Source organism: Eubalaena glacialis, chromosome 8, assembly GCF_028564815.1.
Source record: "Eubalaena glacialis isolate mEubGla1 chromosome 8, mEubGla1.1.hap2.+ XY, whole genome shotgun sequence".
Classification (NCBI taxonomy): Eukaryota; Metazoa; Chordata; class Mammalia; order Artiodactyla; family Balaenidae; genus Eubalaena; species Eubalaena glacialis.
Window position 1 is genome coordinate 16,205,066 of NC_083723.1, and position 16,130 is coordinate 16,221,195.

The following is a 16,130-nucleotide window of genomic DNA, read 5'->3' on the forward strand; positions in this document are numbered from 1 at the left end:
TTTACTGACTGAGATTAGGGCAAGAAAAGGAGGCTTGCACTGTCCCGACCTAGACTCACAACTGCGGTGGGTGGAGTCAAGATAAAGCAATCCTTTGTCTAGATGCTTCTTCATTGCTTTTAGTATTGCAGGTTTATGATGGTAACTGGAAAAAAAAAAAAAGCTTTGGGAAAAGAATATTGATATTTATATTTAGGCTAAAACTATCATGAAATAATAGGAAAAAAATATATATGTATATACATAGTGATCTTGGCCCCTGGTCCCTGGCACAGAGCTCCCAAAACCTTTGTAATCTTCTAAGGGATATGCTCACTAGGAGCATCTTTTGTTCTAATTTGGCCTTTGACCCTGGTTCCTGACACAGAGCTCCCAAATCCTTTGGACTTTCCCGGATGATAGGAGTGTCATTTGTTCTGATGAGGTGACTCTGGGTGGGCTCCTGGATGGCTTCAGGTTGGTGGCTAGTCACCAGAAAGACCAAGTCATGATTAGAAGCTTGAAACTTTTGGCTCCACCCACCAGCCTCCAGGAAGGGGAGAGGTGAGGGAGACTGAGGTAATGATCCATCATGCGTGTGGGGTGAAGACTCCATACAATTCCCAAAAGTACTGGGTTCAGAGAGTTTCGAGGTTGGTGACCATACCTGTGTGCTGGGAGGGTGGTGCATCCCAGCCACAAAGGGACAGAAGCTCCTGTGTCTGGGATCCTTCCGGTCCTCACCCTATGTACGTCTTCATCTGAGTGTTAATCTGTATCCTTCATCATATCCTTTATTATATAACAAACCAGGAAATATAAATAAGTGCTTCCCTGAGTTCTGTGAGCCATTCTAGCAAATGATCGAACTCAAGGAGCGGGTGGTCACAGGAACCCCAGTTTATAGCCAGGTGCATAATGCTGAGCTCCAGGCTAAGATTGGCGTAGAAAGGGATTAGTTAGCATCTCTGCCCTCTAGGAGTTTTTAACCATAGCTGATATTTTTCATAGATGGCTCAGGATGGGAGCAGTGCCATACAACAAGGAGAGTCCATAAGTGCATTAGGATTTTGGAGCCACGACTGATCCTTTACGAATGGGCTTAACACACGGGTAGAATCATTTGGCCTGAGACTAGAAATCCATGAGCATTTCCGTTGGTGGATGAGGGGAGAAGACAGTCCAACCAGAAAAGTTCTAAGTAACAGCTCAGAGGAGAAACAACGCAGGTGTATTTGCAGGTAGAACAGAAAGTTTATATAGGAAAGAAGTACCGGAAGAGAAAATTAGATTCTCCTATTAAAGAGGCTAACCTTTCTTCTTGGGGCAATGAGAACTCGTTGAAACCTTCTGAGCAAAGGCATGACGTGATGAAGATTGTCCTCTGTGCCCTTACGGACACCATCCAGCAGAAGTGGAGCCTGGGGTGGAGGGCCTCAGGGGGCAGTAGTCCAGACAGGGATGGAGAAGGGGCAAGGTTCAGGGAGAAGAGAGAGGATGGGGATGGAGACATGGAAGGACATGAATCCAAGACCCCAGCTTTCGAATAATTGTTTTAATACTCAAATTGAAGAGCTAAGAAGAATGACAACTTTCTTGGTGGGTCTTCAGAAAGATATCTATATTTGTATCTACATCTACCTATCTATCTGTCTATCATCTCTCAATCACATGTTTACCTATTATCTATCATCTATCTATCTAATCTTTCTTAGTCTGTCTGGGCTGCTAAAAATACCATAGACTGGGTAGCTTATAAACAACATAAACTTATTTCTCACAGTCCTGCAGGCTGAGAAGTCTAAGGTCAAGGTGCCTGCAGATTCAATGTCTGAGACCCACTTCCAGGTTCTTAGATGGCTGAGTCCTCACATGACAAGGGAGCTCTCTGGGGCCTCTTTTATAAGGGCACTAATCCTAATCACCTGCCCCAAACCCCACTTCCTAATACCATCATCTGGGGATTCGATTTCAACATATGAATTTGGGAGAGGGGGAGTGGGATACAAACCTTCAGTCTATGGCGATATCCTTGCTACTCAAAATGTGGTGTGTAGACCAACAATAGTGCCATCACTTGTGGATTCATTAGACTTGGAGACTCTCAGGCCCCACCCAGACCTATTGAATCCAATCTACATGTTAGCAAGATCCCCGGGTGATTTGTACACTGTTTGGGAAACACTGGCTTGTTTTCTTATAGAAACTAACTGTGGTCACAAAAGTTAATATTGATTGAATTTAACATGGTATGGCATTTAATATAGTATAATATAAAGTTAATTCCATAATATGTTTTCTGTATAAAAGTGGTAAAGTAGCTCATAATTTTGTGTTACAAGATGAACACAATGGGTGAGAGGGAAAAAAATGAAGAGGACAAATAAACGTAATCCAGTGTGGCCTGTCCAAAGGGTCCTCATCACAGAGGTTGAGGAGCTGGTCGGAGAGCACGGCTGAGAGTCTGAATAGTGACCACAGAGTATGAGGGTTCCTGAAGTTGACTACAGCTGACCTCAAGGCTGCCTGCTCTCGGTGAACAAGCAGGGCACCTGTGAAATTAAAAACCTTGACTGTAAAACCAACAATGAAACATCAAGCAAACACCGATGTCTAGAGTACAGTGAGAATTTGGAAACGAGCAATTGGAGATTCTAACTGGGTCGGCAGCTGAATGACTAAGGAGATGATATAAAACAGAGTCCCATAAAACCCAGGATTTTAAGGAAACTGGAGTTGCATGAATGCTACTCTGCTGTTTTAATAGTTTGGTTGGTGGAATCTTGCTATCCCGGTATAATCTCTCATGGGAACGTTTAAGACCAGATTCTGCAAACCATGAGAACTAAGAGAAATTGGTCTGGAGAGTGTTAAAATTACAACATCTAATAATCTTTGAATCTGTATATCATGCATATGGTTAATTTTCGAAATGCCACAAAACCAATAGAAAAGAAGAAATGCTTTCGAAGTTTAGAATTGCACTAGTTGAGCAGCCCTTAAAAAGAAAACCCAACACATAGTCTTAGGACCACTAAAAATTTCCCCTTTTCATAGAGAAACAAAAAATTATAAGCTGCCTCTATGTGTTCTTTCTGAAGCTATTAAGTGAGAATCATGATTACCTTTTAAAGTATGGTATAATCTGAAACTCTTGAACTCTGGTAAAATTGGAACTTTTGTTGGTTACTTACACTGTCCTTTCTTTTTAAGATATTAGCAACAGCTCTGCCTACATGTGATGTGTATTTCCAGCAACAAGGAGATGATTTCGTAACTGACAAAGGAAGCATAATACTGAAGAGAAATCAGAAGCAAAGCATTCGAGCAGATGAGCAGAGAGAGGTAAACCATTTCTTCAGGGTCGTTGTCTGTTGTGCTATAAGCAAATAACCCGGGTAATGCACTTAGAACCATGCGTGGCCCGTGTAAGTGATCAGCCAGCGCAAGCCCTATTATCCTGAAGAATAGAATGAAGGAAAGGTAGAAGCCAGCTCAAAGTAATTCGAGCCTCTGGGGAAAACTTCAATCGCTTTATTTCTCTACAAAATGAAAATTTCTGGAAAATAAGATTTTGGAGAGTTGAAGAGTCAGACTCTGAATTCACAATTTCTTATCATGTTAGAAAGGAGAGATACAGTATTGAGGAATGGCTGTCTTCCCAGCTGGAGAAGAAAGGACATGCTAATGTCCCTGGGGATGGTGTGTGACTATGCCCTTGAATCTGAGATGGATGTAGTTGGTCATTGCTGGTGTGAGTGCCAGAGTGATGCCGCCTCCACAGGGCCCTGCCTCCGATGGCTTCAGAAGGCCAGAGGAGACCTGAAGACCTTGTAGCTAGCCAACTAGTATTCACTCGAAGTCAGGGCCACTTTAGGCCTGTTTGTTTGTTTGTTCATTTGTTATGCCGGGGTCTTTACTGAGCATTCCTGTGTGCATATGCATTAAGGGGCATGTTGGAAAAGCAAAGGAAAGCAGGTGTTAGCTGTCTTGTTCATAAACCCAGCAGCTAAAACAGTTCCTTATTCATAAGAGACTTTCTCGAGTGGATGAAATGATTGGTTGAATGAAAATGGAAATACCTAGACATAGAGCCTGCCCTTAAGATTGTGGTGGGGGAAATGAGCCACGTATACAAACAATGAATGCATGGCAGGGTGGGGTAAGTATCATAAAGAGGTGTACATAATGTGATACGGATTCCACTTAAGGAGAACCACCTCCAACTGAGAGGATAAGAGAAGGCTTCATAGATGGTGTTCCTCCTTCCAGGCCCATGTACACCAAGTCACAGAGGCTTTGCTCTTTATTCTACTTGTTTCTGTTCCCATGCCACATGCCCATGAAGCTTTCTCTGACTCTAGGCATCTCAATCTGAAGTCCACCTGAAAGAGAAAAGTAGGGAGTGCCCTTGCTCCCTGTGGCAAAGATCAGTGAACCTCTAAATTTTACTGTGCATAAGTATTGCCCAGGGAGATTGTTTAGAATGCAGATGCTAGGGCCTTCCACTTGAGATGCTGAATCAGGGAATGTGAGACTAGTCAAGTTTTTTCAGGTAACTCTATACATGCGACTATTGTATTGGATAGTGCAAATATAGAACATTTTTCATTATTGTAGAAAGTTCAATTAGGCAGTGTTGCTCTAGAGCAATGAGGTTCAAATTGGAACCATCAAAGACTTAGGAAAACATGGGTACATTTTGTGATCTTCATTTGGATTTAAATATTTGAGGTGTTTGGCACAATGATTTAAAAAAAAAAACCCACACATTTTGGATCATTTGGGGGGAGAAAAGAAATCTGTATGTTTGCTGAGCACCCCAAGTGATACGAGTGGTCCCTGGCAGCACTTTGAGAAACACTGCTCAAAGCATCCACAGCCTCCTCTCCTGACTCTTGCCTGAAATGACCACCCTTGTATTACTGACTTGCAAAACTTCTAGTCATCCCTTAAGACCCAATTCAGATTTATCTTTCTCTGACATTCCCTACCCTGACATCTGGACATAATTAATTGTTTCTATCTCTGGAGTCCCATAGGTCAGTAATTTTAAAACTGCAGGTCATGCCTATTAGTAAGTAGGTCATGAAATCAATTGACTGGATCAGTTTAGTACAACAGAAGAATATAAAACAAGAGCATTTTTTTGTGAAACTTTTATTTCAGTTTTATATAAATGTGTGTGTGTGTGTGTGTGTGCGCGTGTGTGCGTGTGCGTGTGCACTGAGTCACTGTCTTAGGTTGGATTCCCTACAATCAGAGATTACAACAGAGATCTGGGTGCATGTGTTTTACTAAGGAAGCACTCATCAGGAGAAACCTGTCAGGGTGGAGGGCAGTAGGCTGGGGAGTGGGGAAAGTGAGGCAAGGATGGCGTCTAGGCCTTGCCTGAGTCTAGCCTTGCCTGATCCCCTGGGGAAGCTGTGAAGCAGAAATTGCACCACAGAGTTGTCCCCCATTGAGGCCCCAGGGCTGTCTTCTCACGTCAGGCAGACATGGCTGTAGGCTGCCAGGGCAGATGCAGATTGCCTCCCAGGTGAGGTGGCTCCCATCAGCCAAGGGCAATTCTCAAGAGAAGGGAGCAGTGGTGAGACATAGCAACCAACAATCCCAGGAGCTGGTGGCGAGATAGAGTGGCCCAGTAAAGGGGACCAGGCAGTACGCTAACAGCATAGACTCAAGTTCACTCCTGGCATGCTCAGACCCATGTGCAGGGCCAGGGCAAAATAAAAATTAAAATGCAGGGCCCCTTATTCAGAAATTTGGGAAAGGGCCCTTGAAGATAGTAAAGTATAAAGCTTTTTACTTTCTTCCATAGTCTCTCTCAACTTGTCAAAATATTTTTACGTGCTATTTAATGTCATTCTAAGTAAAGAAATATTAAAAATTTAAATTATTAACCTGAATTATACTATTCATCTCTATAACATGCAGTGCCAATTTTAACTGCAAACATAAGAAATTCATGGTCACTGGGAGTGACAATGAGCTTGGCTACTCCTACTTGGTTCCCAAACCCATACTTTTTCCCTGCTGGGGACACAGCATCACATAAAGACCATTGGTTTAAGGAGTAAATAACATCTAGAAGAAAACTGCCCCATCTCACAGGGTGTCATTTCCAAGCTAGTGAAGCTAATGCATCTTTTAGGGGCCCCATCCCACTGCCATCTCAGGTCAGCATCTTCTGGATGCCATGGTTTGTGTAGGAACAGTGGATCCCAAAGTCACGTGACCACTGATACACTTCTTTTACTGTAAAGTGGATCCCTTGGGCTGAGGAAGTTGTGTTTTCCCACATTGGTGAATTAGACACTCTGTGAGCTGTCAGAGAGTGGTGCTGACCAAGGCCATAGAGTGTCCGATTCTCACTGTGGGACACCACATGACATCGCCTTAGACCAAGGGATCCAATTCACTATCCTTCAATATAGGGAGTCAATGTCATATTTTGTAGAACATCTGGATGGTCCAGATTCTTTTGGGCTGTACTGTTACAGAGAGCAGGAGAATTAATAGCCTTGGGGCAAGACTAAATATACACGACCGCCCATCCCAAGCGAATACAAATTGCTTCTGTTTCTTCTTCCTCATGGAGATGGAAGAAAACACATTTTGCATTTCAATAGCTGCATATCATGCACCAGGGTGGTGGTAACCAGCTCTGGTCATGATACTCTTTCCATCAGGACAGCTGCCAAGTGGGGCTACAACTTAGTTATATTAGTATAAAATTTGTAATGGGGATATGATATGAGACCCACCACCAAGTCTTGAGAGTGGCACTTTGAGAATGCCTCTGATTTGCAATATTGCTTTTTATTTACTATCTTGGCTTGGTGGTGGTGGGGAGGGCAATGGAGGGTGGGCATTTCACAAGGTTTTACTCGGCCTTTCCTACTATAGGAGCGCTAATATCAATGCCAACTGCTAAGCAGGTCCATTCCAATACATATACAAGAATTGGAGGAAACAATCAATGGTTCAGTAAACACAGTGAACTGACTGTGAAAAGAACCTAAGTCAGATCTCCATTTACTACCTGACCCCCATATGCCCTGTTCTAACAGGGGGACCATGATGGCACTTTGGGTACATGGTTATCAGTATCAACTCAGATCCTGTATCCATTAGCCCTCGAAAGATCTAGGCATTTCTGCTTCCCCAATAGACTCGTAAATAAACATAGATCTCTTTGGGAGATAAGTGAGAGAATTAACACTTGCTGTGGTGGTGAAGAGTCTTTCCTCATCGGGACCCGGCCTCTCATTCAGTCACTGGGGTCTGGGTCTGAGAATGTGCTCAGCTCTATAAATTTGGGGAAGGATCATGTCTTTCTGTTGATGTGGCTGAACTCAGCCTTCTGCCAGTTCATACTTGATCACTTTGGATTCCACATATTAAGCAATATTTTGTCGACTGCTCATCTGTCTTGCTCCTAGGAACATCATGTTCTATTAGTCGTCTCCACAGAAGATTCCTGTAGGTCAGGCCCCCTTGTCTCCTATTCCAACCTTGCTGACCATTATAATTATACCCATCTTGCTTTTGAGAGTTAAATGCTCCACAGCCCTTGATAGTCTGCGATCCTGTCCACCACACTGATACTAAGGAGCTCAATTTTGTAATGGTTTAGCCTACCAGCCTACAGAGGGTACCCCATCCTCTGCTTCTCAGTGATGCTGGTGGCCCCCTCACCAGTTCATTCCTCACTGTCTTGAAAAATGGACACGGAGCATAGTCAGCTGATGGGTTTTCCAGCCTTGTGGCTTACATCCATTCAAGCATGCCTAGTTCTTTGAGCCTTGTAACCCATCCTCCCCAGCCTGCTACAGCAGTTCTGGCAGCTCTGCTTCATTACTCTGGACCACAGCTTTCGCCAAGCATCTCACAGGGCTCCGGGGCCTTTGCTAGGCTGCTAAATCCTTTGTCACCGGTGACCCCAAACCAACAAACTCTCCTTACCTGATTTCCTATTCTGTCCCCTTGATCTGGCACCCGTCACGATCCATGCCCAGCCATCCTCTCCCAGTTGCTACTTGTTCGTGTTAACCAGGTCCCTCTCGGAGATCCAGCCCTTTCCCATCAGACCATGCTGCAACTTGACCCTAATTATCAGGCAAGTGGTCAGGAGGGGCAGATCCTCAGGAATGCAGACGTTTTCTTTTAAGGTACCTGCATCATTTGAGATTTCTGCCTCGTCTTCAAGTGTGGCAGGGATGGAGGTGGGCGAGGATGGGGGGGCCTCTATTTTCGAATAAGTGTGAGTGGATTACTTCTACAGTCCAAGAGTGCTCAGGAGAACCTCAAGGTTCACGATTCTCATGTGCGTCACCCAAGCCTCAAGATCCCCCTGCTTCCCTGTGAAGGGAGGGCCTGACTTGGGCATAGGTGACTTACCCAGGCTGAGAACTCAGCCTTCCCTGAAGTTCCGCAGCTCTTCCAATTAAGTCTTGTGCCTGGTCTTTGGCTCTTCCTGCCCTCTCACTAAAGGAGATGAGTTTCTTTAAATGCTGCCAGGGAGCCCTTCTGATTCTCACACTTGACTCTAAGTTGCTGATCGATTGCCCTGAGCCTGCCATCGTCTTTCATCAAATGCGTCAGTGGTGTCCAACAATAGCCACCCACGTCCACAGTCCTTATAACTACTCTTTCCCCTGTATCAGAAATCTTGCTCAAGTCAGTGCCTCCCCTTCGCCCTCTATCCTGTCCCAGGTGGCCACAGATGACTATTTTAGCAATGGCTCTGCTGCTACACAAGGGTCATCAACACGTTTCCCACTGGGTTCCTCATTGCCAGCTGAACAGTAAATGATCCACGTCCAGGAATGCATCTTAGAGTCCACACTGTCTGCTACCAACTCTCTCAGGTCAGCGGCCCTAGAAACAGAGCCTAAGACCGGATTCAGGCGCATGTAATTTATGAAGGCAGTGTTCTTCAGGAAAACTCTTTAAGAGAGTGAAGGAAACATGACAGAGAAGAGGAAAGAGTCAGAGGTGGTCTCAGGTAAAACAAAACTTGGATTGATCCACAGAGAAAGTCAGAAACATAAACTGCAGATAAATTTGTCCTGCCCCTTGAGACGACAGGGCCAGCCTTTTATAACCTCCTATCAGGCAGTCTTTGGCTGTGAGCTACCCCAGGGGTAGGAGTGGGCAGGTGGGGTGTGAGAGGGCAGTTCTCCGGAGAAGGGGGGCAATTGTGAGCTGTTGGAAACCACACACACGCACACACGCAACTGGGAGATGGGTATACCAACCAAGTAAAGGGGGATCCCGGGGTGGGGGGGTACCTACAGTGTCTGTTGCAAATTCCAGAGTACTGTTTTTAAAGTTTGAAAAACGTTGCATAGAGATGAGTTTACATACACCTCCATCTCTTTTCTTATTTACCTTTCTGTCTCCCACGCAAGATTCTAAACCCCTCTGTGGCTGGGAATCTGTCCTATTCGTATATGCATGCCTGATTCAGAGGAGGGGATTGAATTGTTACTAAATAAACATTTGTCAAATGAAGAGCAGTTTGTGGTAGATCACAGAGCAACTTGAACTCCAGGCTAAGTAATTTGGGCATGATGCTCTTGGCAGTGAGAAAGCGTTTGAAATGCTTGTTGGCAGCAGTGTGCGGTATGTATTGGACTAGCGAGATCGCGGAGAGAACAGCCAAGAGGCTGTTGCAGCAATACAGGCAGAAAGTAACAAGAGGCAGCATTCCGGTGGAGGCTGGAAGTGTCGAGAGGCAGATGCAAAAGTCATCAAGGAAGTATTATCTATAGGGTCCAGATGGCCCCAGGCTGACATCTAGCATTGAGACCGGCAGGGCTGCTAATCAATCAAGTGTGTGAGCAGTTTTGTACTTATGTGCCCCCAAGCAGATGGGAGAAGATCATTTCTCATATTTGCATGGAAGAAACATCTAAAAAAAAAAAAAATCTGGGTGGGTTTTATCATTGTCATGCACAATTAGGCAAAATCCATGAAGTGTAGTCATGGGAATATTTTCTTGCCCTCCGTATTTTAGCCAGAACTCCACAGTCAGATCTGAGAAAAGCTAAGGTCACCAATGTGGAATCACTCAGTACATGACACGTGGAGTACATAACGTACTGGCTAGTGACAGTGCTTTCCAGGTGATTACTCTATACAGTAACATATGTTCCAAAGCTGCAGATTCAGCATATTTTTCTCCGCTGTATTCTGGACTGTATCCTGGTTGGAATAACTTATTCGGGACTCAGATGGATCACATACACATCAAGAAGCCCATGGGTTTTGTTTTTGTTTTTTTTCCCCCTGAACTCTTCCAGCCCTTCACTCTAGGCAAAGTTGTGTTTATTCCTCTCTGGCCAGCTGCCTGCTGTTTCTGTCGTTCTCCGAGGGCCAGCTCCTGGGGTGCCTGTTACGTGGACGGCACCTGGATTTGCCAGGGTTCTCCCTGGGGCCGGCTTGAGATTTGCTGTGGGGAACATCCCCATTCCCATGGATTATTGCTGTTGCCATTCACTATGAAACTCAGGTATCCTTTACTCCACTTCTACGGTGGTGGTTCCGAGCTGACTGAAATACGTTCTCGAGCTAAGTGTTTCCATTCCAATCTTGCCTACGTTCATCTTAACAGGATTTGCAAAAAGTCGAACATCTGGAGAGCATTATAAACCAAAGGTTTTCCTAAACATATTAAAGAAACACAGCCATATGCACACACGCCTTATTCCGTGGAGAGAAGCTAAAGCTGGGGCTATAGATTTAAGATACTAGTTCTAGGGAAGTGGTGATGGAATGTTTGTATAAGAAGAATAAATAACTAAAACAACGCAAATCCTGCCCTCCTGGGACTTTTTTTTTTCTTTCTAAAAATGTAATAAACCTGTGTAGAGATTCAGACTCGTAGGGATGCAGTAGAGGCATTTATTTGCACTTGGATTTTACCAGGAAACGAGAAAAGCTAAAAGCAGCCTGTTCCTCTTGCCTGCTCCCTTTCTAGCCTTCCCCCACCCTTTGAGAAATATCGAAGAGGAAGAGAAACCAAATTAGAAAAACATTTGATCTAGAGCAGTGGTTCCTAACCTTTTCTTTGTATAACCTTTTCTTTGATGATCTGAAACCCCACAGACCATCTGCCCTGAAAAATATTTTATATGGCTGGGGGTGGCCTCAGAGCCACCGGAGTCTCTCTAGGGACCACATTCTGGAAGGGCTCACTTTCTATGGTATGACCAGAGCTGATGATCTGCTTTGAAACTCTTAACATGACATAGTTCTCAATTTCTCACTTACACATGAAAGGCAAAGGACTTCAAGGAACTTTGACCTGGTGAGTATGACAAGAAACTCTTTTTTTTTTACATATGTGTATATACACATAAATATATTTAATTTTTGTATAGAGAGAACACATCTCTGACAGCTTTTTTTTTTAATTCATTTTTTTAATTTATTTATTTTTTGGCTGTGTTGGGTCTTCGTTTCTGTGCGAGGGCTTTCTCTAGCTGCGGCAAGCGGGGGCCACTCTTCATCGCGGTGCGCGGGCCCCTCACTGTCGCGGCCTCTCTTGTTGCGGGGCACAGGCTCCAGACGCGCAGGCTCAGTAATTGTGGCTCACGGGCCCAGTTGCTCCGCGGCATGTGGGATCTTCCCAGACCAGGGCTGGAACCCGTGTCCCCTGCATTGGCAGGCAGATTCTCAACCACTGCGCCACCAGGGAAGCCCTCTCTGACAGCTTTAAAAAGCTTTTCCTAATTGTAAGGCTTCCAGAGTTTAGCTAATTAGCATATGCACTGTCTTTCTCTCTCTCTCTGTCTCTTTCTATATGTGTGTGTGTGTATGTCTCTATATATATGTATGTATTTATGCAGATACGTATAAATAGATCTAATAATAAATATAAATTTATATAATAATGTATATGCACTAATATGAAAGAAATATATATCTTTTTGTGAAGGATTTTTTTTTTTGGTTCTGTGATCCAGGAACATGATGATTTTTTAAAAAATATCTTTATTGGAGTATAATTGCTTTACAATGTTGTGTTAGTTTCTGTTGTACAACAAAATGAATCTGCTATAAGTATACATATATCCCCATATCCCCTCCCTCTTGAGCCTCCCCCCCACCCTCCTTATCCCACCCCTCTAGGTGGTCACAAAGCACGAGCTGATCTCCCTGTGCTATGCGGCTGCTTCCCACTAGCTATCTATTTTACATTTGGTAGTGTATATATGTCCATGCCACTCTCTCACTTCGTCCCAGCTTACCCTTCCCCCACTGTGTCCTCAAATCCATTCTCTACATCTGTGTCTTTATTCCTGCCCTGCTACTAGGTTCATCAGTACCGTTTTTTTAGATTCCATATATGTGCGTTGGCATACGGTATTTGTTTTTCTCTTTCTGATTTACTTCACTCTGTATGACAGACTCTAGGTCCATCCACCTCATTACAAATAACTCAATTTCATCCCTTTTTATGGCTGAGTAATATTCCATTGTATATATGTGCCACATCTTCTTTATCCATTCATCTGTCGATGGACACTTAGGTTGCTTCCGTGTCCTAGCTATTGTAAATAGTGCTGCAATGAACATTGTGGTACATGACTCTTTTTGAATTATGGTTTTCTCAGGGTATATGCCCAGTAGTGGGATTGCTGGGTCATATGGTAGTTCTATTTTTAGTTTTTAAAGGAACCTCCATACCGTTCTCCATAGTGGCTGTATCAATTTACATTCCCACCAACAGTGCAGGAGGGTTCCCTTTTCTCCACACCCTCTCCAGCATTTGTTGTTTGTAGATTTTTTGATGATGACCATTCTGATGGTGTGAGGTGATACCTCATTGTAGTTTTGATTTGCATTTCTCTAATGATTAGTGATGTTGAGCAGCTTTTCATGTGTTTGTTGGCAATCCGTATGTCTTCTTTGGAGAAATGTCTGTTTAGGTCTTCTGCCCATTTTTGGATTGGGTTGTTTGTTTTTTTGATATGGAGCTACATGATCTGCTTGTATATTTTGGAGATTAATCCTTTGTCAGTTGCTTCGTTTGCAAATATTTTCTCCCATTCTGAGGGTTGTCTTTTCGTCTTGTTTATGGTTTCCTTTGCTGTGCAAAAGCTTTTAAGTTTCATTAGGTCCCATTTGTTCATTTTTTATTTTATTTCCATTACTCTAGGAGGTGGCTCAAAAAGATGTTGCTATGATTTATGTCAGAGTGTTTTTCCTATGTTTTCCTCTAAGAGTTTTATAGTGTCTAGCCTTACATTTAGGTCTTTAATCCATTTTGAGTTTATTTTTGTGTATGGTGTTAGGAAGTCAGGAACATGATGATTTAATCGACTCTTTGGGAGACAGAGGTTAAAGATTAGACCTGTCAGGAGTGCCAGTGTTTTTCTAGACCCAGGAATTATAGCTATGGCCAGAAACAATATTCTTTCTACCTGGATCACAATTCAAACACCAGCGACTTGAGCCTGAGAGTGAACCCTTTCTCTCAACTCCAAAATTCTGTTTTCTGAGCGGGCCGTGGGTTGCAAATTTATCCCACGCACTATCCATTAGGAATACGTTGGTGCATGCATCCTCGCAGGGACGTGCTCTTATGTGATGCCTGTCTAGTCTGCAGATGACTGGACTGTCCAGACGGCGGTTAACCTGGCCGGAGGGAGCAAGCACTGTGCATGCGAGACCCCACAGCCAAAGCCTCAGCCTTTACCAGCAGCTTCCAGGTATGTGGGGGGCCTGTCCTCAAACGTTGAACGTTTCTTAGAATGTTGTTCATCTATCAGGAATTTGTATCCAGGAACTAAGTGAGAGTAGAGATGTATCAAAGGAGACATAATGTTTATTAAGTGTTTACTATGTGCTACACTGTGCTTTACATTAATACCACGTTGAATCTTCCTAACAACTGAAGGAGGTAGGTTTTGTCTTCATCAGATGAGGAGGAAATTGAGAACGAGAACACTCTGATGACTCCGAGTCTTACAGCTAATGTGTAGAAGAACCAGGGCTCCAGCCCAGATATCCTGACCCTAGATCTTGAATGTTTGTTTCCCATTCCCCAGATGCCTGGAGATGTGAGAAAATGAAATGCTACAAGAATAGGAGGACAATATTCAGCTTGAGTTATCTCAACAGCTGAGAGTCTAGTTTTGAGGCCACTAATTTTGCATTGGAGATTTGTGGCTGAATAAAGCAGAAACCCTGTTGATATTAGCCTGATAGATGGGATGAAGGACCTTTGCTCCATCCTTTTCCCAGAGCAGTCATGACAAACCACGGCCAGTTTCCAAAGCTTTGCTGTTTGGCACAATCCTACAGAAGAGCCACAGAGAATCTGAGTGTGAACTGACTGTCCACCCAACACACCTGAGCTGGTCTGGACCTCAACCCGGTCTCCAACCCACAGTGGCACCCACTTCACGGCACACGTGAAACACACCGCATACGATGGCCGCTTAGCTTACATAACTGTACTTTTGCCACTGAATTTTTGCTTTATTTCTCTTAATACAGAATCGTGCTGCTTCCCACACCCATCTGTTTAGAACCAGATATACAATATTCCATAGATTTCTATTTTTCCCAACCTTTGGAAGGAGGATTCCAGGCTCATTCACACATTGAATTGATTCTGTAAGTATAACAGACCCTTGGGGATGCTTCCTTCTGAAATGAGCTCCATTCTAATTCTAAAAGTAGGCTTGTACTTTGAAGTGTTTCATGAGAAATAGAGAAGTATTTGTTTCATTATAAAAATCACTTACTCTTTATAAAGGTCATCTAATAACAATGGCAAACCATCCAGAATAGTGTGTGCCAGCCACGGTTTGAAGTGTTTTCCATATTCTGTTAGTTAGACTTCACAACTACTCTATGGGGAAGTACTATAATTATTCCCATTTTACGGACGACAGAACTGAGGCACAGAGTCACAAAGCTAGTGAATGAGGAGTGAGAAATCAGAGCCAGAAGGCCTGATTCACGCATCCCTGCCTGGAGCCACTGCTGTGTATTGGCACTGCAGAAAGTCTGGGGAGAAATTCCACCAATCATTAATTATTATCAGCTTACAAGTTCCCATTTTTTGCATATTATGCTTTCATATCATTGTAATCAGAGTGTTTAGACAAGATTGTACATGGATATTTTTCACTTCCTATTATATCATAAGCGTTTTCTTATTATGCTTATGTAATCTTACCATTCTTAGGAAGCATGCATAGTATTTCCTTAAGTGGCTTCTTTTTTTTAAATTATTTATTTATTTTTGGCTGTGTTGGGTCTTTCTTGCTGTGCGCGGGCTTTCTCTAGTTGCGGCGAGCGGGGGCTACTCTTTGTTTTGGTGCGTGGGCTTCTCATTGTGGTGGCTTCTCTTGTTGCAGAGCACAGGCTCTAGGCACGTGGGCTTCAGTAGTTGTGGCACGCAGGCTCAGTAGTTGTGGCTCACAAATTTGGGCCACAGACATTCCTTCCAAACTCTCACTCTGTGCACAACTTCAGGCCCAGGCCTGTCCCTGGGCAGAGTTTGGACATTGAATAAATTTACTTAATTTACTTATCTATTCCCCTACTTGTGGTCATTTAGGTTGCTTCTATTTTTTCTACTCTGCATAGTTGGTATATTTTTTAAACATTTGAAAATACAGTCCTACTTTAGCCACGGTTTTATGGTTCTTGAAATAATGTGTCATATTAATTTCTAGAAGGTATTAATTAATTTATACGTCAATTAATTTTCAGGCTCATCAATAATGCATGAAAGTGCCAGTTTCATTCCACCTTTAGCAGAATTGTAGAGAATTGTGCGGGGCTTTTTTAAAGTACTTTTGTGGATAAAATGGAATTGCTTTGTTAAAATTGCATTTTTAAACATTTGTAACTATCTTCTAATATTGTGATTTAATTAGCAAATTATGGCCCTATGAAATTTTATTGGAACACAGCCATGCCCATTCATTTACATGTTATCTATACTGCTTTCAAGGTACAAAGACACCGTTGAATATTTGCAAGAGACCTTATGACCGCAAAGCCCAAAATATTTATTCTCTGGCCTTTTATAGGAAGTTTGTCAACCCCTGATTTAATTAACTATATCCACATTTTGTGTATTGTGTCTTTAAAGTTCAATTTTAAACTATTGAACATTT

General features: G+C 43.1%; 1 protein-coding gene across 1 annotated transcript in view; it reads left to right on the top strand.

Annotated features, from left to right (window-relative positions):
- LAMB4 (laminin subunit beta 4) overlaps window positions 1-16,130 on the top strand; it is a 110,164-nt gene that overhangs the window by 39,696 nt on the left and 54,338 nt on the right. The window contains 4 exon segments of the mRNA XM_061197589.1: window positions 10,303-10,470; window positions 10,472-10,498; window positions 13,594-13,703; window positions 14,494-14,617. Coding sequence (XP_061053572.1) covers window positions 10,303-10,470; window positions 10,472-10,498; window positions 13,594-13,703; window positions 14,494-14,617 — 429 coding nt within the window.